We start from the raw sequence: 21,621 nt of genomic DNA, 5'->3' as shown, positions 1-21,621 counted from the left end.
GGATAGTGGGTTAGTAGCTGCGATTAGAACCACAGTCTTTGCATTCTTTGTTCATGCTCCCCAACCTAAGGTGGGAACAGGCTCCGGAAGATTGTCTTGAGTGTCTTCCTAGACTCATGGTGTGCACTGTCTTGGCATACAAATCTATATAAAAAAAATGGAGTTGCAAATGAGGGACATAGCCTTTGACCCATGCCTCAACATCGTACCTGGGGGCTTTCTTTATAGAAATGCCTCCTAGTAATTTCTGCCAGGACGCTTGGATAAGCAATACTGAAAAGTGCATTTTTACTCTTAGACCTGTAGGGACAATTGTGCTATAGGCATTAATTTCCTTGCTCCTGATGGTTGAACACCACATCTCTGGTTATTCCTGTGAGGCAATTGTTCTTCTACATTTACTACTGACCTTGAATGACCTGAACATTTTCAAAATCAGCACAAGCTTCAGTGACCATTTTCAGTAAAATAACATCACCCAAGATAAAGTCAGACCAGACTCCAAGCCCTTGATTCTTCAGAGTCTTTGGAAGCTTTGTATTACAAAGTCTTGATAAAGCCGTCAATCACTTCCATGTGAATTTGCAGGTAAAAATGGATTCTGTGGTCCAGAGAAGGACAGAGAGAAATGTCACACAATACAGGGACATAATGAGACCTTGAGAATTATTTAATCTGATTTCCAATTTTAAACCATTTATGCTATCCCTCAAACATGGTTGGATAACTAGTTGGTCTTCCCAAGTTGGTTGAAAATTAAACTTGGGTTAAGGTGAAGGTAGAGGGAGGGTGAAGGTAGAGGGAGATGTTTCCATTTCTATTCATTTTCTTTTCCTACAGTTGAAGCTGCTCCAGAGATGGGAACTCACTACCTTTCAAAGCAGCATATTCCACTTACCACCATTTTCTTCTCTTTTTATATTATATGCTGAGAGTGTACACATTCACTTTGCACACACTGTGTGCACACATGTGCATATGTTCTGCTGCTTGCTCTGATAAGTAAGTTTTACCAAATCCTATCAAATTGACTTACTAAAAATGTCTGAAATGCAGATTATTATTTACTCAAATGAATGATGGTAATGTTTCACATAAATTCATCAGATACCTATTCAGAAAAATAAATTATGCTAGACAGTCACTTTTCACAGTATAACATGACATATTCACAGAGTTGCTACATTCAACTCATTTTAAGTTAGATTTTTAAGATTTCTTTGCAAATACCTGTTGAGAACTACTAGATAAATATAGAATGTCTTAAAATAGTGTCATTTCCCGCTTAACCATAAGAGAGACACATTGACTTTTTTTTTTAAAGTAGGCTTTGTGCCTAAGATGGAGCCCAGTGTGGGGCTTGAACTCATGACCCTGAGATCAAGACCTGAGTAGAGATCAAGAGTCAGAGGCTTAACCTACTGAGCTACCCAGGCACCTGACATTTTTGTTTTTTAAACACAAGTAATATTTTACCAAAGTTTTTTTTAATGTTTTTTTTTTTTTTTTTTTTTTTTTTTACTTTAAAAACTAAAGTCATTTTTTGAGGGGGGGGGAAGATATTAATTAACTCAAAGCTCTCCAAGAACTATTTCTTTCAAAATTAAACTTTGGATCATTATTTTTTAGATTCAGAAAAGCCCAAATTCCCTATAGTAAATAATTTATGTAGCTGTGTTCTTAGGGTTAAAATTGAGAACTATCTATTCAGTACATTACTTTACCACCAAAATAACTGGGTCACATATGCCATTCTTCCCATTTGAATCAATGAGAGTTTTTTCTTTGTTGGCTTAATATATCCCAATATAGTCAATTTTGCTTGTTTTCTATAGTTTTCTAAAATTGCCATAGTCATACTGGGCAATAATTGTCACTTTTGATAGTTATATTTTATTACATTCCTGTTTCCATTTTCAGAAATAAAATCTCAGTTCCTACAGGAATATTTTCTCTGCATGAAATGCCTTTTATGTTTATAGAAAAAGTACATCTTGAATAAATCCAGTAGAGTTCACAAATTGATTGCCTGCTGGTATAGTCCCATGCAGTTTTATCCACGGTCAAGTTAAAGCAGTCTATCCCCAGTTTTACCTAAACTGTCCTTGGATGGTTGCTTTTCATTTTCTTTATGATTGTGGAATTTGCTTTACCAAAGCCTTTTTTTTTTTTTTAGAAAATATACTTTTTCAATCCTATTTTTATTCTTTTTCATTGATGAATTTGTATTCCTAATACTTTTTTATATAATCAAAATAAAATTTTCTCATGGAGGAAAATTTGGAAAATGCAGAAAAACATATAGAAGCATGAAAAAACTCACTCATGTCCAAGAAAAGTTATACCAGAGAAATTAAAGATGAAACGAAGACTTTATTCAAGACTATTGCAATGGGGGAGAAAGAGCAAACTTAACTCTGGATACAAAAGGCCAGGGAGCTTTTAAATGCTGGGATGAGCTTGTGGAAAAGCCTGGGGAGATGTTAGCAGGAAGGCTGATCCTAGTGAGGAGGCCATCCATAGTTTGCTAGCTGGTGCTTAAGGAAATGAGGCTCCTTTCTTCCCACAGAGACCAGGAGACTGGGGCTCCTTCTGTCAATCCTGATGGTTACATTCCAACAGAATGGCTCTCAGGTCCTTGAGAAGGACATTGCAGGATTGTAGAATATTGGGCAGCCCAGATGGCTTAGCAGTTTAGCGCCGCCTTCAGCCCAGAGCCTGATCCTGGAGACCCGGGATCAAGTCCCACGTCAGGCTCCCTGCTTGGAGCCTGCTTCTCCCTCTGCCTATGTCTCTGCCTCTCTCTCTCTGTCTCTGTGTGTGTGTGTGTGTGTGTGTGTGTGTGTCTCATGAATAAATAAAATCTTTAAAAAAAAGGATTGTAGAATATTTACATCTCAGAAGGATAAAGAAAGAATTTACAATGGAAAGTTCTCTAAAATAAGCACTCTAGCGCTAACAGTCTAGAGTTAGGGAGGAGCCTGTCCAAAGTTGAGCTAAGGTGAGGGGTCTGTGAAATCCATCGTCATCAGTAGTCCATGTTTTTTATGAAACTACTCTTAATTTGGTTTATTTCTTCTTATCCTTTATATGTTTCTTTTTCTTTATCGAATTCTCTCTTTTTTTATTCATGAGAGACACAAAGAGAGAGGCAGAGACATAGGCAGAGGGAGAAGCAGGCTCCCTGAGGGGAGCCCAATGTGGGAATCCATCCAAGGACTCCGGAATCACGCCCTGAGAGGAATGAAGGCAGACGCTCAACCACTGAGCCACCCAGTCATCCCTCTTTATTGAGTTCTTATTCTCTTTATATAACTGCATCTTATTTTTTAAAAAATCTCATATAATAAATATTTTGTTATGGTTGATAAACACTTAAGGAGTACTGAAAAAAAGAGCAATGGTTACTTAAAAAGTATTGCCTTTTGTAGAAAAAATAGCATTTTAATACATATTCATAGGATACAAGTGGATAATTGGTGAAAATTTACATAGAAGTTATCTTATATGAATGCTGTTAACCGCAGTGATTATGAATGCAATGTATTTCATTTCAAAAGTGGGAAAGAAATCTAAAGAACAGTTGTCCCATAGACCTTTAAAACATTTTCACATGCCATCAGCCAAGGTATCTGTTTTGTATTTTCTTATAAAAAGTATGTGTAGGACAAATATGTTGCCATTTGATTCAGTTACATTACTTAAAATCATTTTTCTTATATGAATAAGAGTATTTTTAACTAGTTACAATTATTGTTAGTAATAGATTTATGATATTATATATTATCTTACTGAGTGTGTAAGTGATTTTTAAAGATGTAGGTGAGAAAGTGTGTGAACTTCTTCTATGTAGTAGCATCATCGACCTGTAGGGCTTGGCATACGCTTAGATACTGTCTCACCTAACCCCTGCATTTCCAAAGGTGAAATGTGGCCCAGAGACGTCGAAGGCTTATAAGGTCGAGTGGTTGCCAACTTGAGGTAAAAACTGACTTAGGGGTGCCTGAGTGGCTCTGTCAGTTAAGTATCTGACTCTTGATTTTGGCTTAGGTCATGGTCTCAGAGTCTTGAGATCAAGCCCCACATTGGGCTTCCTGCTGGGTGTGTAGCCTGCCTAAGATTCTCGCTCCCTCTCCCTCTGCCCCTCCTCACCCTCTCTGTCTCCCCACTCTTAAAATAAAACAAAACCTGATTTAGGATGAGGTCGCTGTTTTCCTGGATCAATCTTCTTTCCAAGTGCACCTCTGGGTTGGAAATAAAATAGAACCTGCTATTAACCCTGTGATTAGATTTGAGATAGGAAAGGAGTATTTTAGCTATTTTAGTAAACTCACTGTTTTTTTCCTTTTAGAAACCCTTTATAATTGGTGATTTTATGTAATTTCTACCTGACTAGTCACGTCACTGCTTTCTTCATTGCTTTACACCCAAACACCTGATATAGTATATGCAGAATCTCTCTTTAATTTTTCTTTAAGACTTCCTGACAAAGCAGAAAAAAAACTGGTGATTGATATACAAGGATAGATAAGTAAAGAAATATTTCAGTAGGCGTGAGGGTGGATTCTGGAGGCAGGCAGTGTGACCCATGGTTAAGAACACAAGCTCTGCATCTCAAGGGGCACCTCCACTCCTGCCTCACTGTGTCCACAGCCAGTTCTTCTAGTCTTTGTCTCCCCAGTGTGCTCATCTATAAAACAGGCAAAAAAGTACACATTCCTTATAGTGCTGGTAATATAAGTTAATATGTATAGAATTAATATATAGAGAGTACTTAGAATGGAGATTATCATGCCTTAAATTCTATATAATAATTACAATGTTTTATAGGTGGTCCACTCAGATTATAGAAAATATAGGGCAACTGCAATGGTATTCAAATATTTGAAGGGTTCTCATGTCAGAGAAGCATAGGACACACCTTGGGAGCTCCAAGGAATGGTGAATACAAGTTGGAGCAGCAGGCATTATTTCACAGTTGCTCATAGAAGAAATAAGGCCTCTTTGAAGTTATGAATGCCTTATCACTCAATGGTGTTCAAGCCCTGGATATGAAATTTTTATAAGCATTAAGGCATTCTCATTTTATAGTGAATTTTTAAAATTAATAACTATGTTATTGGGAAAGACAGTCTGCCATGGGCCTTGGGCGCCCTCTGGATTGTTGCTCAGTGTGTTAGACCACAAGGCATATGTAGTTAGTCACACAGGCCATCAGATAGCTCAAGGAGACCACTGAACAAACTCCAGGAGAGGAGCACTGGCTTATCTGCTGCTAGCTCCCCAAAATAATTGACTCCTGACCAGGTCTCTCTCCTCCAACACAATACAACTGCATGTGTAGATGTCCATGTAGGTCTGCCCGTGTTGGCCCCTCCTACCCACCATGGAACACAGTCAAACATGAACCCTTGGATACTATGTGTGGCATGAGTAATGAGGTGCTCCATCTCAGATCCAGGAATCCCTTGTCTTCTGCACCTATCCATGAAATAGTAACAGGCTAACTTGTTAGTTTGTAAATAGAGCAAAATTCTTGATGCTTCGCAGTGTGGGGCACAAACATAACAACTACTTAAATTGCCTGCTTATTACTGTGGTCACTGTGCTATGCCTTTTATGCACATCATGGTAGAAATCCCTCCCTGTGGGCCTTTTTTACAGATTGGTTTTAGAGAGTGCTTCTCTCACTTGGCCAAGGTGGCAAAGCTGGAAGCTCTTTATCTCTCCTTCTATTCTGAATGAGAGCCTTACTGGATAAAGTATTCTTGGCTGCATGTTCTTCTCATTTAGGATCCTGAATATATCCTGCCAGCCCTTTCTGGCCTGCCAGGTCTCTGTGGAGAGGTCTGCTGTTAATCTAATATTTCTCCCCATAAAAGAGATTTTTTGTCTCTTGCTGCTTTAAGGATCTTCTCTTTATCTTTGGAATTTGCAAGTTTCACTATTAAATGTCAAGGTGTTGAGCGGTTTTTATTGATTTTAGGGGGGGATCTCTCTATTTCCTGGACCTGAATGCCTGTTTCCCTTCCCAGGTTAGGAAAGTTTTCAGCTATGATTTGTTCAAATACATATTCTGGACCTCTGTCCTTTTCGGCATCCTTGGGAACCCCAATTAAACGTAGATTTTTCCTTCTGAGGCTGTCATTTATTTCCCTTATCCTATCCTCATGATCTTCTAATTGTTTTTCTCTTTTTTCCTCAGTTTCCCTCTTTGCCATCAACTTGTCTTCTACATCATTCACTCGTTCTTCTACCTCGTTAACCCTCGTCATTAGGACCTCTAGTTTGGATTGCATCTCATTTAATTGATTTTTAATTTCGGCCTCATTAGATCTAAATTCTGCAGTCATGAAGTCTCTTGAGTCCTTTATGGTTTTTTCTAGAGCCACCAGTAGCTTTATAATTGTGCTTCTGAATTGGCTCTCTGACATCGAATTGTCATCCAAATTTTGTAACTCTGTGGGAGAAAGGACTGTTTCTGATTCTTTCTTTTGAGGTGAGCTTTTCCTTCTAGTCATTTTGCTCAGTGCAGAGTGGCCAAAAACAAGTTGTACTGGAAAAAGGAGAAAAAGAAGAGAAAAAAGAAAAAAAGAAAAAAGAAAAAAAAAGAAAAAAGGGTGGGGGAAAGCAAACAGAAAACAAAAAACAAGGGGGATATCCTCTGATTCTATATACTGTAAATACCTCGACTTCCCCTGGAACTTTCCAGTGCTGTTTAGTCAATGACTTGCTCTTCCCCCGTCCTTCCAGCTGGTCTTCTGGGGGAGGGGCCTGCTGTGCTGATTCTCAGGTGTGTGCACCTGGGGGAGCTGCCCAGCCCCCTGCCTGGTGCACTGCTCTGTGAAAGTTGTTTATCCTGGGATCCCTGGGTGGCGCAGCGGTTTAGCGCCTGCCTTTGGCCCAGGGCGTGATCCTGGAGACCCGGGATCGAATCCCACGTCGGGCTCCCGGTGCATGGAGCCTGCTTCTCCCTCTGCCTGTGTCTCTGCCTCTCTCTCTCTCTCTGTGACTATCATAAATAAAGAAATAATTTTTAAAAAAAGTTGTTTATCCTGTTTATCCAGTGAGGCCACTGTGAGGCTCAGTGGGGGTGGTTTATCCTGTGAGGCCCCAGGAGGAACAACCACAGGGGCGGCGGCCAGCTCCCCAGCCCTGGAGTCAGCTCCGCAGTAACTCCCGCAGCTCCCAGTCCGCAGGGGCCTGGATGCTCCGGGGCCGGGGCCGCGATCTGCACAGCTCGGGGCGCCGGGAGGCAGGAGCGTCCTCGCTGTCCTGTGCGCTCCCGGCCTCCGCCTGGCCCTGGCCCGGGGGGAGGCCGGATCCTGGGCTGTGTCCCCGGGCCCTGGGTTCCGGGGCCTGAGCTGCTGGAATCGCTCTCCTGGCTGCGCAGCCCCCTCCTCGGAGCCGCCGCCCGAGCCCTTCCGAGCTGCTCCCGGGCCTCGCGGGGCGCGCGCTGCAGCCCTTAGGGAGCTCGGCCGCGGGGTGTAGCTGCTCTCCCCCGGGCGCAGGTGTCTGTTAGTGTCCCAGGGAGCCCGAGGGCATCCCCGCCGTCCTGGGGTCCTGCTCTAACTCCCTGCGAGCCCCTTTCTGCCCGGGAAGATGGGTGAAGCTCCTGCTTCTCCCCACGAGGCTTCCCTGTCCTGGGGACACTCCCCCCGGCCTTAGCCCGGCTCCTCGCCGGGCCCCTCCCCCTTGGATGATGCTTTTTGTTTCTTTATTCCGACCACCCCCCACCCCCCGTCTTCCTCCCTTGATAGAAGCGTGAACTCTTCCCACTGTAGCATTCCAGCTGTTCTCTCTTTAAATCTCAGGCCGAATTCATAGGTTTTCAGGATGATTTGAAAGTTATCCAGGTAAATTTGGTGGGGACAGGTGTCTTGGGGACCCTACTCCTCCGCCATCTTGCCCCCTCCCTTCCCAAGGTGGCAAAGCTGGCATCAAAGTGTGGTTTTCTGACGGACATGTATGCTCATTGCAGTCTCCTTCACCATGCTGCCTCTTGACACCCTGTACCCCTGTACCCCTGCCTCTTCACGTACTTCAGTGTCTCCTCATTGAGTAAAACATCATCATCCAGAGCTCAAGGGAAGTAAAACTGACCTCACATTTCTATAAATATGTTCTTTAGCTATTCCTCAGGCCTTTCCTGGCACCAGTGTAGCCCATTCACTAGTTTTATTTTATCCACACTTTCCTAGACTCTGTGGTACAGTGGGAGGCATAAGACCCAGAGACAGGCTGTAAAGCAGTGAAACCTTGTGGTTACTGAAGGAAGTCCTTCAGATTACTCCCTTCCTCCCCTATCAATGTTAGTCTACCAAATCATTCTATATACAGCGGCGGGAGGTTGAAATAAAAAATTCATTTATAATGGCATACAACATCAGAATAAATCTAACACATTATTTGCAAGATCTTAATGCCAAAAGTTACAAAAATATGGACAGAAATAAATGATCAAAATAAATGGGGAGATATATTGTGCATACAGATGACAACATTCAACATTGTAAATATGTAAATTCTCCCCAAATTGATTTATCAGTTGAGCAGAAAGCTAATCAAAGTCCCAACAGGCATGTTTATAAAAATTCACAAATAGATTTTACAAACTATTTGAAAGTGCCAATGATCTCGAGTAGCTAAAGCAAAAAACAAAAAAACAAAAAACAAAGCTGGATGAGTCAAAGTATTTGATTTCAATTCTTACTGTGCAGGTACATTAATCAGACAATGTAATATTGGTATAAGACTAGACTGTTGTATCAATGGAATACAAAGGAACATCCGAACGCTGACACACACATATTTGGTCAATTGAGTCTTAACAGACGTATCAGATAAAGGTAGTATCCAAGATCTACAAAGAACTTATTAAACTCAACACCAAAGAAACAAACAATCCAATCATGAAATGGGCAAAAGACATGAAGAGAAATCTCACAGAGGAAGACATAGTCATGGCCAACAAGCACATGAGAAAATGCTCTGCATCACTTGCCATCAGGGAAATACAAATCAAAACCACAATGAGATACCACCCCACACCAGTGAGAATGGGGAAAATTAACAAGGCAGGAAACCACAAATGTTGGAGAGGATGTGGAGAAAGGGGAACCCTCTTACACTGTTGGTGGGAATGTGAACTGGTGCAGCCACTCTGGAAAACCGTGTGGAGGTTCCTCAAAGAGTTAAAAATAGATCTGCCCTACGACCCAGCAATTGCACTGTTGGAGGTTTACCCCAAAGATTCAGATGCAATGAAACGCCGGGACACCTGCACCCTGATGTTTCTAGCAGCAATGGTCACAGTAGCCAAACTGTGGAAGGAGCCTCGGTGTCCATCGAAAGATGAATGGATAAAGAAGATATGGTTTATGTATACAATGGAATATTCCTCAGCCATTAGAAACGACAAATACCCACCATTTGCTTCAAGGTGGATGGAACTGGAGGGTATTATGCTGAGTGAAGTAAGTCAATCGGGGAAGGACAAACAGTGTATGTTCTCATTCATTTGGGGAATATAAATAATAGTGAAAGGGAATATAAGAGAAGGGAGAAGAAATATGTGGGAAATATCAGAAAGGGAGACAGAACATAAAGACCCCTAACTCTGGGAAACGAACTAGGGGTGGTGGAAGGAGAGGAGGGCGGGGGGTGGGGGTGAGTAGGTGACAGGCACTGAGGGGGACACTTGACGGGATGAGTACTGGGTGTTATTCTGTATGTTGGTAAATTGAACACCAATAAAAAATTAATTTATTAAAAAAAAAGGTATCCTAGATAATTGGCTGGAGAAAGATGTTCCTTTCAAAAATGATGCTGGAACATTTGGACAGCCATATGAAAACAATATACCCCGACTTGTAGAGAGCACCATACACAAAAACCACTCACAACTCATCATAGACCCAAATATAAAATATTAAACTATAAAGTTTCTGGAATGAAACCTAGGAGAAAACATTTCTGACCTTGGGTTAGGAAATGAATTCTTAGATAAGATACAAGAAGCCCAAGGCATAGGAGTAAAAAAAAAATATTCTTTGAAATGCACTGTAAAGAAAGTGAAAAAATAAGACACAGACTGGGACAAAATATTTGCCACATATATACCTGACGACTTGAAACCAGAATATATAAAGACAATATTCTGGCAACAAGGATGTGAACTCACATTTTACCAGAGTAGAGATTTTCATGTTGAATAAGCACATTAAAATGCAAATAGAAACCACAGTGAGAAGCCACTAACATACCTACTGAGAATGGATTTAAGAAGAGAGAGAGAGGTATTGGCAAGAACACAAAGCAAGTGAAATGCCCACATGATGCTGATGGGAACACCGCTTTGGCAACAGTTTGAAGTTTCCTCTAGGTTTTTCACCAAGATAAATGAAAGCATGTGTCTGCCCAAACACCTGCACACAAATGTGTACAGAAGCTTTATTCACACTTGACAACAACCCAAACCCAAATGTTCGGTGAATGGAGAGCCCAAGAATAGTACATTCTACAGTAAGCTACCACTCAGCAGTAAAAAAATCAAACCATTGGTGTAGATAGCAGCATGAATGAACTAAAAAACATTATACTAATTAAATGAAGTCAGACACAAACAGCTCCATGCTCTGTGATCCCTTTTTTTTTTTTTTTTTTTTTTTGTGATCCCTTTCATATGACGTTTAAGAACAGGCAAAACTGTACTGAAAGCAATAGTTATCAGTGGTTGCAAAGGGCAGGAGGCTAGTGGAGGGAGACAACGGGTTCCACAGAGCAGGCGCAAGGATATGGTTGGGAGTGATAAAAATCCTGTATATCACTGGTGACGTGGGTTACACACACACATATATCTATTCAACCATTTATAACTAAATATATATATTCGACGTATACAAGTACATGAACACCTCCAGAAGTGAATCTTACAGCATGTAAATAGTACCGCAAGAAACCTGAATTTTTTTAAAACCAAGAAGTTCATTTAAGCATTAGTTAGAATCACAAGTTCTGTTGTAGAATACATGAATTGGTTATGTTTCTATGTATTGCCCTTGATTAAATATGTATTCCTGCTCATCTGGTAACATGTAGGGAAATGCATTTTTAAATCTTACTAATAAAGTGTTAAAGTGCAAATAAAACATTTAGACTGTGCTTATTTTTTATGGACATTACGCATTAATGGTTTTCTTTTGGCGATGATGTCTATGGAACAACAAAAAAATGAAGTAGCTTTTATTTTTTTGCCTAGTTTGAGCTATAATGAAGTGTAATGAGTTATTGTTTGCAATCTTGCAATCCTTGAGCACATCATTCCTCTCTAATTCACTATTATTATTTAATTAGAAACTCTATCGCCCATGATCCTATAACATTTTAAGTTGTATATGAACGATATTTTAATTAATTGTATAATTTGTGCCTTCACTTGTTTGCAATTCACTTTCACATGTAAATATCTTGCTTAATTCGGTCATGGTTCTGCCTTAGCTTGTAAATCACATATTGACTTGTCTATTATAGTCATATATACATTTCTAAATATTTTCTTCTCGGATTGGAGTGTTTTTCTTTTAACGTTGAAACTGAATGAAATGTAAAACTAATAGAAAAGTCCACAGATTCCCCATTGATTGTTTTTTTTTTTCCCCTACTGTGTTAAGAAATGGTTTCTTATCTGAATAAAACAACTTTCTATAACTGAGCCGTCCTGTTGTGGTCATGTGTGATTAATATGGCGATGTTAGCAGAAGACTAATTATAGTATTGATTATTTTCTGTAGCAGTCCCCTGGTGTTGCCAATTGCCAAGCAAGACAGTATGTTGGAAAAAGACATTATGTTCAAAGATGCCACAAAAGGTCTATGCAAGAGACAGTCTCAAGACAGCATCCTTGAAAATGCTACTGTGAATGGCTCCACCAAACCTGAGCAGGTGAGGACACCTTTACTGCATGTTTACTTATTCTGTCATGCTTTAAAATCCAACATTTCAAAACCGAACACTCACAAAAATTAATGAATGCAAAGGTTAATATTTTTTTTAAATTCCCATACTATAAACTGTTATGATCTTACACTGACCATTAACAAACATAGCTGCTCTGGTGTTGTACAAGGATTTGAATTCTATTTATGTCTTGACTCATACATCAGGAATGTAAACTTACCCAGAATGCTAATTTTTGAGTATTTCCAGTCATGTCTTTAGTCATCATTTTGATTATTATGTAGAGTATGCTTTGTGTTTCCTTCAAAGATCCAAACATTCTACATAACCAGAGGAGAGGAAAATCGATCACTAGGAGTCATTTATGAAAAGTATCTGTGGTGGTGCACTGTGTGTGTGTTCCTGTATATCTGTACGTGCCCCAGTGCCTAGGTTATGGGAGATCACTCTGATGAGCTTGGGCTTATAGAAATTAGTGTATTCCCCTAGAGAAATAAATGATTTTTATATGCTTCGTGTTTTATCAATGGCAGACTAATTTTATAAAAGTCAGAGTAATTCTTGAAAATGTTTGGTTTCACTGTATCTAATTTTGAATATTTTAAAGACATTTTACCTAGATTTTCTAAGACCATCTTTTCAGGATTTAATGTTAGTTTCATTGATTTTTGTTATTTCAAAATAACTATTTTGTTACTTAAAAAACTATAATTTTTTGTCATCTTGAGATACTTTTAAATTTCAGTAGATGTATTTGCCAGCTTATGCTGCCATAACAAAATACTACAAGCTGAGTGGCTTAGGCAACAGAAGTTTCTTTTTCACAGTTCTGGAGATTTGAAATATGAGATCAAGATGCCAGCTAGTCATATTTCTGATGAAGGTCCTCTTCCTGGCTGCTTTCTCCCCATGTCCTTGCATGGGGGGTGGAGTGTAGGTAAACAGGGAGAGAGACAGAGAGAAGAACGGACTTTCTGGTGTTTCCTTTTTTTTTTTTTTTTTTTTTTTTCCTGGTGTTTCTTATAAGCACGTCAATCCTATGGGATCATGGCCCCACCCCTATGACCTCCTTTAACCTTTATTACCTCCTTAAGGCCCCATCTCCAGAGTCACATTGAGAGCCTCCACATAAGAATTTGGAGGAATGCAGTTCTGTTTGCAGTAGGCAAATTGAATGTTAGGTAGGATTTAAGGCAGTTCTTTCTTAATTTTCTTAAGAGTCTCATGAGTTTCCTCTAACTTTAAATGCATAGTACTGAGTGGAAGATGCCAATCTGAAAAGGATATATGCAGTATGATTCTAGTATTTGACATTCTGGTAAAGGCAAAACTACGGAGACAGTAAAAAGGTCACTGGTTGCCTGTAGCTGTTGGGGGGAGGGATGAATAGGTGAAGCACAGAGGATTTTTAGGGCATTGAACAGGCTTCGTCTGATTTTATAGTGATGCATACATGTCATTACACATGTGTCTAAACCCACAGAATGTACCAGAGTGAGCCCTCATGTAGACCATGGACTTGAGGTGACGGCAATATGTCCATGTAGGCTCAACTGTAATGAATGTCATCCTTCTGGTGGGGAGTATGAGTAGTGGGGAAGGCTGTGCATGAGTGGGGACAGGGGTGTGTGGGAAATCCCTGCACCTTCCTCTCAATTTTGCTGTGAGTCTGAAACTGCTCTAAAAAAATTAAGATCTTAGGGGCACCTGGGTGGATCAGTTGGTTAAGCATCCAACTCTTGGTTTTGGCTTAGGTCATGATCTCCGAGTCCTGAGATAGAGCTCATCATCTGGCTCTGTGCTCAGCAGGGCATCTGCTACCCTTCTTCCTTTGCTCCTCTCCCCGTTCATACATATATACTCTCTCTCTAAAATGAATAAAATCTTAAAAAAATAAAAATTGAAGAGAGGACACTCACAACATGATGTCAAGTACAACCCTTACAGAATAGCCTTTCTGATGTTAATGTAAGCTCTTTATAATTATATAATTTATAATTATATCCTAGTCGTTCAAAGCAATTGGAATCGCGTTCTGTTTGGTCCTGAAGAGGGAGTGGCTATTTCAGGATTGTGTTCTGATATTATGGATGGAACATTCGCTCGCATCACCCACTGTGGGCACTGTTCTTGGTGGTGAGGTGGGTAGGTGATTCTCTCTAGAGGAAGATTGGCATTATCCACTGACTGGATTATACTTTCACGTTTCATAGGAGAGGTTTAGAAAAGGCTTGTCAAAGCAAGAACATTTTGATTAACATCTTAAAGAGAAATATGTCATGTAGAATTTTTTTAAAAATTGAAACAAAAACCACAGTATCGCTCCTTCCAGATTTTTATAAAATGTGGATTTTATCAAATGCTAACTGTGTGAATGAATATTCAAGACTTAAGCATTTTTGATTTTGATAATCCCTAAAATGAACACATAATATCCCCAAGAAGGTACAGTTTTTCTTCAGTTGCTTAAAAGTTTGCAAGACATTCTTCCTCTAATTTCCTTTCCATTTGGCCTTGCCCTCCCTTCTGCCTACCCTCTTCTTTCATTCTCTAACTGCCTGACTTCTTTTCCTCCTTTCCCTTCCTCCATTTCCTTCCTTTGTAAATGTATTTATTTAAATTTAGTTCACACTTGAAATTGAGGTCCAGTTTTTATTGCACTGAATGCAAGCATGTTAGTATGGGTGTGCAGAAAAAGGCTGATGCTCTGGTTCAGGTTTACTGCTGAAAGCCTGACTCAGAGGTTCCTTGACCTCAGAAGCCTCATCTATGAAATGGGTACATGATATAGGTCTCACAGGGTTGCTATGAAGCTGACAGAAATGAGGGCTATAAAGTTATAACACATTTACCAAGAATAGAGTAAAAATGCAGTAAGATGCATTTAATGTTTTTATTGTAATTATTTAAATGGACAATACATTAGGTTTTGCCGGAATGGCTGAATTTATCTGCTCTTGATGTAATTCTGGTCAACACATCCACTGTGCTTTATTTTTATCAATGGAAATGTAGATGACTTTAGACAATAATGATGCAAACTTATGCTTTATATTAACATTTCAGCACTTCAACATGCATCCGCCTGCATTGTCTTAATCCTCAACATACCACTATGGGCAAATTATTATGCCTTTTCATTACTTAAGCTCGATTTACAAATTAAGTTTTTTTTAAGGTTTATTTATTCATTTGAGAGAGAACACGTGCATGTGTGTGAGTGGGGGAGGGGTCTGGGGAAGGGGTGAACCGACTCCCCACTGAGCGTAGAGCCCAGTGCAGGTCTCCATCTCCAGACTCTGAGATCATGACCTGAGCTGAAACCAAGAGTCAGACACCCAACCGCCTGAGCCACCCAGGCAACACAGATTAAGTTTTAAAATGACTGAGCTCCAGAACTGTCAGTGCATTGCTGAGAATCACAGGTGTATCTTTTACTCTGGATCAAGCTCTGTGTCCGGGGTACTGCAAGGAGCATCCTTCCAGAGTCCTGCTGACCTGTGGTGGTCCTATAGATGGGAGGCAGGTTGGCATCTCCTGGCTGCATGTGCGGTCGTGGACTCTTGAAGACTGGCAAGAATTCTCTTTCTGTGGTCCACAGACACGCCCAGACCCATGTACCCAAAAGTGTAACTCCTCAGCCAAGCAAAGCAATAGTCAGTGAAAGGACCTGACAGGTGTTACCATCTGTTGTAGAAACTTCTAACAGAATTAAAAAAGCAGGGGAAAATAATTAAAATGCTGTATGGGCATGATGATGAGTTTAAGCTTTAGAAAATTTAGTATTTCTCAGAATATCACACTTTTCCCTGATAGGACCATCCCGGTCACCTCACTTATTTTTTCCTGACTTCCACTTTCTTCTTTATTCATGAATATCTGGTTCTTTCCTCAAGATACTGTCATTTTTCTCCCACTTGTGAGACCATCTCTTGTGTCCACTGGACTTTTTTTTTAAAAGATTTTATTTATTTATTCATGAGAGACAGAGAGAGGCAGAGACATAGGCAGAGGGAGGCGAGCCTGATGCAGGACTCGACCCCAGGACCCTGGGATCATGACCTGAGCCAAAGGCAGATGCTCAGCCACCGAGCCACCCAGTGGATGTACAGTTTCTGCACATATACTGCTAATCTTCCAGAGGAAAAAGTCACAAACAAAATGGTAAAGGTTATGGTACTCCAAGTGGTGTTGAGAAGTGGAGACCAGGAATCCAGGAAGTCAGAATATTTCCAAAACTTTAGTTCCCTTTGGGTCTCGAAATGTTTCTCCAAGTGTTTCTCTGAAGTTCTTCCTGACTTTCTATCCTAAACTATATCTAGTTTATATTCTAGATATTTCCTTTAACCTAGATATATAGGAATATATAACTTCATAGAAATCATAGTGGTCAGTCTTAGAGAGGATGTTAATCTTTTTTGTGTACTTGTCTGTCTCTGTTTTGCCTTGTGGTATAATCACTTGGTGGACTTTGGCTGTAGACATTATCGAACCTACAGCTAGAACATAAAATATTCAGAGGTGTATTTTTCTTTTTCTTTCCATTTGCTAGCAGGTGACCCAGTGCTTTTGAAATCTTTATAAAGAATGTGTCTGTTTTGGGGGTGCCTGGATGGCTCAGTCAAGTAAGCATTCACCTTTGGCTCAGGTCATGAGCTATCTCAGGGTCCTGGAATTGAGTCCCATGTCGGGCTCCCTGCTCAGTGGGGAGCCTGCTTCTCCCTCTCCTCCTTCCTCATTCTCTCTTTCACTATCTCTCTCTCTCTCTCTCTCTCTCTCATATAAATAAAACCTTAAAAAAAAAAGTGAGAGTGTGTGCCTTAGGTAGCCTTGCTTAAGATTATGAAAGCTTCCTTCCTGATCATTTTGGGATCCTGATGTGATAAATGCCAGGAATGCCTCCCCTGACTGGCTCCCACACTGTATTTGTCACATTGCATTACTGCAGACAGGCTAGGGCGTCTTCACATTTTTACTGTCAGCCTAGTATTTTCCCTAACCCAAGAAACAGCTGTGCCACTGTAGATGGAAATCCTCAAGAATACCAATGACATGTCTGCAATAACTCTTTCGGGCTTGTCGGAACAAATGTGGGACTTCTGTTAGTACTCTTCATGCTTTTCTAAACTTACACCCAGAAATTTGCATGGCGCTTGTTAGAGCTGTGGTTATAAGAGGAAGTTTATTATCTTAGAAAAGTAAACCATTTCTTCCAAAGAAAAAAATCGTATTTTTGATTTGTCTCCTTTTTTTGATGCTTTGGGAGTTAAATATGTATGCTAACTCGATGGAGACTTTTGTCTTATTTTTGCATTGTTCAAAGTTATTGCTATCCATTATTGGCTTGTGGCATCTCATGTAAATGCATGAGTATGTAGATATGCGTGTATTAATGTGTGCGTGTATAATGTGTATAGATATAGATATACAACCATATCAGCTTTCCGGGGTGCATATCTGCATGTATGTCTCCGTGTACATTTTTGTACTTTCAGGAAGTGCTTGCAGAGACTCTGGAAAGAAAAGATATTTACATCCGTCCCTAAATTGATCATGAAAGTTTCCTTTTATGTCTGTCTCTATATAAAGACTTTTTGCCAGTAGGGTTTTATTTCTTGGAAATACATGCTTACCATTTGTACTTATTTTCTAAACTACTTTTTCGTATCTAAGGGCAAACACTTGCGTCTGTAATCCTGGGATACAGAGCAGTTGTCTGTATGTAAACCTTCTATCTCATCTCTGCTGATCGCAAGCAGTAAATCTGGTGCAGTTGCAGGCACAGTGGGCTGCAGTACTTCCTTCCTCTTGCCCCAGTGCCCTGACGGGGCACATCCCATCCCTTTTCCCCTCTGCTGCCAACCACGCCCTGCTTCTTCCTGCTGTGCTGCTCACCAGTGACTTTCTGGCTCTTTGTGACTTCAGGGCCCCCTCCCTGACCCTCTTCTCCCACACAGGGAGGCTGTGTGACCGCAGGGAAACCATGTGGCCTCTTTGGGCATTAAGCTTTGCACCTACTAATTAAAGATGTTGGATGGTATCAGTGAATTTCAAACTTTTTATTTTTTTATTTTTTAAAGACTTTTATTTATTTATTCATGAGAGACACAGAGACAGAAAGGCAGAGATATAGGCAGAGAGAGACAGGCTCCATGCAGGGAGCCCCATGTGGGACTAGATCCCAGAACTCCAGGATCACGCCCTGGGCCAAAGCTAGGCACTTAACTGCTGAGCCACCCAGGTGTCCCAATTTCAAACGTTTTAAAATGATTATTTCACAGCAGATCCTTTCTTAAAAAAGGGATGTGTGAAAGAAAGCTCCAGTTTTTAAAGCAGAGGAGAGCTGATGGCTTCTGCTGAGAGCCACAGAGATTGACCCAGAACCCTCCACAAATGCCTGCCTCACCCCTTCCTCCAAAGACAGTCCTCATGGAAGTTGGCAGGAAGTTTACCTTTGGTGCTTGCAATCCTCTCCAGATGTTTCCCGAGGTAACGCTGCACCCCATTACTGCACACTTGTCTGCAGAGCAAGTGCCTTGCTGGGCCTCCGTGGAAACTAAACCTCACAGCCTCTGTGCGGGACTCCCAGTTGTCTTTCATATTCTAAGAGACAATTGAAAGTGTCTTAGTAATGTGAGGAAGAAAAAGATTCAACGTCCCCCAGCCGGGAAGATACAGCACTGAGATTTAACACACTGACCCCCATGAATGTAAAAATAATCAATGCCTTACAGGTGCTTCGGTTTCCCTGCATTTTTAGGGTAGGGAAGCTCAAGTCGGCATGTAAGATTTTTACCAAATTAGTGCAACTGATGAAAAATGCAGAGGGGAACCCTGCATGGGTCATACAGACTGCTGGTCGCTTCCCTGGCAGCATTTTGGGCCTATGAGACTCTTTAATGTAGAACTAAGGGTATAATGTTAAAAAAATAAAAATAAAAAATAAAACAAAAAACAGATATCACACAATCCCAAAACTGGGTTGTCAAAACCAGTTGAAGACTATCAGGAGAGGCAGAGCATTATGACTTTTATTTTTATCCACAAGTACCGACTCTTGGATTCCACTGCTGATGATTTAAGTAAATATTTCTGACAGAGTGTTCAAGCTATGCCTCTAATTAAAATTAACTAATTAACTAATTTTAATGAGACTATGTGATATGCTCTTTACAGGTTAATTCTGGAAGATATTTTCAGGCATATTTCTTTTAAATGCTGCAAAAACAGAGAGAAATGAACTCAGGTGTTGGTTGAATATGTGCATGTGCAGTGAGGAAAGGCTTGTTCTTGACCTTTATGAGGTCTGGAGTATTTTACAAATCAATTTTTTATGCATAAACAACTTCCTTTTGGAAGATGGTGTTTGCCGCTTACACAAGTGGTGGTATGTCTAATACCAGAGAGCCCACTGCAGGACACCCTTCTGAGAGGAAGAAAGAAAACCACTCTTCTGACCATTTGAGATTCCCAGTAAAGAATTTGAGTTTCCATTGTGAATACTGAAGGATTAGAAGCTGTCTGGGCAAGCACTGACTTGAATTTGTGAACTCTTACGAAAGAGTGCATTTTGCGAACTAGTCACTCATATCAGAGAAATAATCCTACATTTAGATTTCTTTAATGTGCAATATTTGTCAATGCCATAAACATTCAGCTGATAAATAGTAATATTTAAGTTCAAATTATTTAACAGTGATACATATAATAGTAAGATGTATAATGCCAATGTAAATACAAAGGCAAATGCAAATATAGAATACAAACACGAATAAAAATAAAGCAAATAAGCTTACTGTTATTAAAAATTCACTATGTGCACCAATGAACTCACTGAGGCATTGATAAGAATATTCTTGGTCTTTGGCTCCTCTCTGTTTATCAAATGTCTGCTTTGCACAGCATATCTTGTATGTAAAATTAGACATTGCCCCTTCTGAACTTGTAAGTAAGGAATTTTTCATCCAACTAAATCACCCAAATCTATCTTTTTTACTTGAAATATTTCCCAGTTTTTTAAGTCTTGTCACTTTCTGTTACATTGAATAGGGAAGCATGTTTTCCTTTATGATAGAATTATCTTAATCTCATAGCTACTTTCATTGTAAGAGTCACATAGAAAAGAATAAGAATCCCAACCCAGAATTCTAGTCTTCCTTTAAAAATCTGGCCTCCTCCTACATGTACGCGGAAACTAAATTCCAGGCTTCCTGGGTCCTTCACCATGCCAACAACAGTAATAGGAGAAGTTTTGCTTTAGCTTTGGGAACACTGTAGATACATGAGCTTTTCAGCTGCTGGTCTTCAAGGACTCAGAACACTCAGAGCTGCCTATATTTTAAGCGAGGACTGGGAAAGTCAATGTGCTGAAATGATTTTGGGCATCAAATGCCTTTGCAGAACAGCAGGTAACGCTGGGAGTGCTTGTGTCAGCGAGTGTGGGTGCATGCATGCACGCTCGTGGGCATAGAACAGAAATTCTCATCTGAATACATGTCTCTGTGGCTATTGAATTTTTTTTGTCCCTTATGAGTGAACCATTTCATCGTTTAATAACAGTTTCAAACTCACATGGTCTTTAAACTTTTGACATGTAATTGAAAATGGACCATCCAGCTGTGAAGAAAGTTGATTGGAAAGCAATTAGAATAGCTCTTATTTATTTTTTTCCCCCCCGAGGTCAAGCTGATGCCTCCTGCTCCCAGTGATGACCTGGCTACGCTCAGCGAGCTGAACGATGGCACCCTGCTTTATGAAATTCAGAAGCGCTTTGGGAACAATCAGATATACGTAAGTGCCTTTGAGATTGCCTTGTGCACTGCTTTGTCTCGCTGCCAGTTTTCACAAGGAAAGGGCTTGTTGTTTCTGGTCATCGGCATACCTTAAGGTCAATTTCTTGGAGTTTGGGTTCATTCTGATTTAGTTCTAAGGCAAGTTCAGCAAAGATCTAAATTGCAGAGTTGTTAAGTGAAAGTTAATACCCTGTGGGCAGGGGCTCCTGGGGGGCTCCGTCAGGTAAGCATTCACCTTTGGCTCCGGTTATGATCTCAGGCTCCTGGAATCTAGGCCCGTGTCAGGCTCCCTGCTCAGTGGGAGTCTGCTTCTCCCTCTCTCTCTCTACCTGCTCCCCCTGCTTGTGCTTTCTTTCTATCTCCTTCTCTCTCAAATAAATGAAATCTTAAAAAAAAAAAAAAAAAAAAAAAAAAAAAAGCCTGCAGAAAGACAACAGTCTTGTTGTTGAGTTTGGTATGGAAGAAGATCTTGCTAGAAACAGCAGGATCTGCAGGTCCCTTCTAAAGATGCTGTTTGCTTCTTGTACTTCGCGTGCTAGACCTGGAAATGGAAGCTAAAGGGGATAAGTTCACTGTGCTTGAAGGGTGTCCTCTCTATTTGCATGAAAACAGAAACTACTGTCTCTTTAAGTTATTAGGAAATGCTTTATCTGTAAAGTAAATAATTTATACACCAATCTCTGATAACAAGATACAAATATATGCCTCAGATGACAGCATGGAGAATTAATTTGCTGTGGTTCGGCCCTGGTTATATGTGTTATGTCTTCCAATATGCAGAACAATTCAGACACTGTGTCATCTCAGTTCCTGACTGTCTAGTCCGTCTGTCTGTCTCTGTCTCCTTGATTTTGTTATATTCCACTCAGAG

General features: G+C 40.3%; 1 protein-coding gene across 1 annotated transcript in view; it reads left to right on the top strand.

The window, feature by feature from the left end:
* MYO16 (myosin XVI) overlaps positions 1-21,621 on the top strand; it is a 480,319-nt gene that overhangs the window by 155,599 nt on the left and 303,099 nt on the right. Inside the window, exons 10-11 of the mRNA XM_072782401.1 lie at positions 11,793-11,943; positions 20,638-20,748. Of these exons, the coding sequence (XP_072638502.1) occupies positions 11,793-11,943; positions 20,638-20,748 (262 nt within the window). The remainder of the gene's footprint in view (positions 1-11,792; positions 11,944-20,637; positions 20,749-21,621) is intronic.

Source organism: Canis lupus, chromosome 17, assembly GCF_048164855.1.
Source record: "Canis lupus baileyi chromosome 17, mCanLup2.hap1, whole genome shotgun sequence".
NCBI lineage: Eukaryota > Metazoa > Chordata > Mammalia > Carnivora > Canidae > Canis > Canis lupus.
The sequence above is the reverse complement of the archived record's forward strand: the minus strand, read 5'-3'. Positions and strand labels throughout refer to the sequence as shown.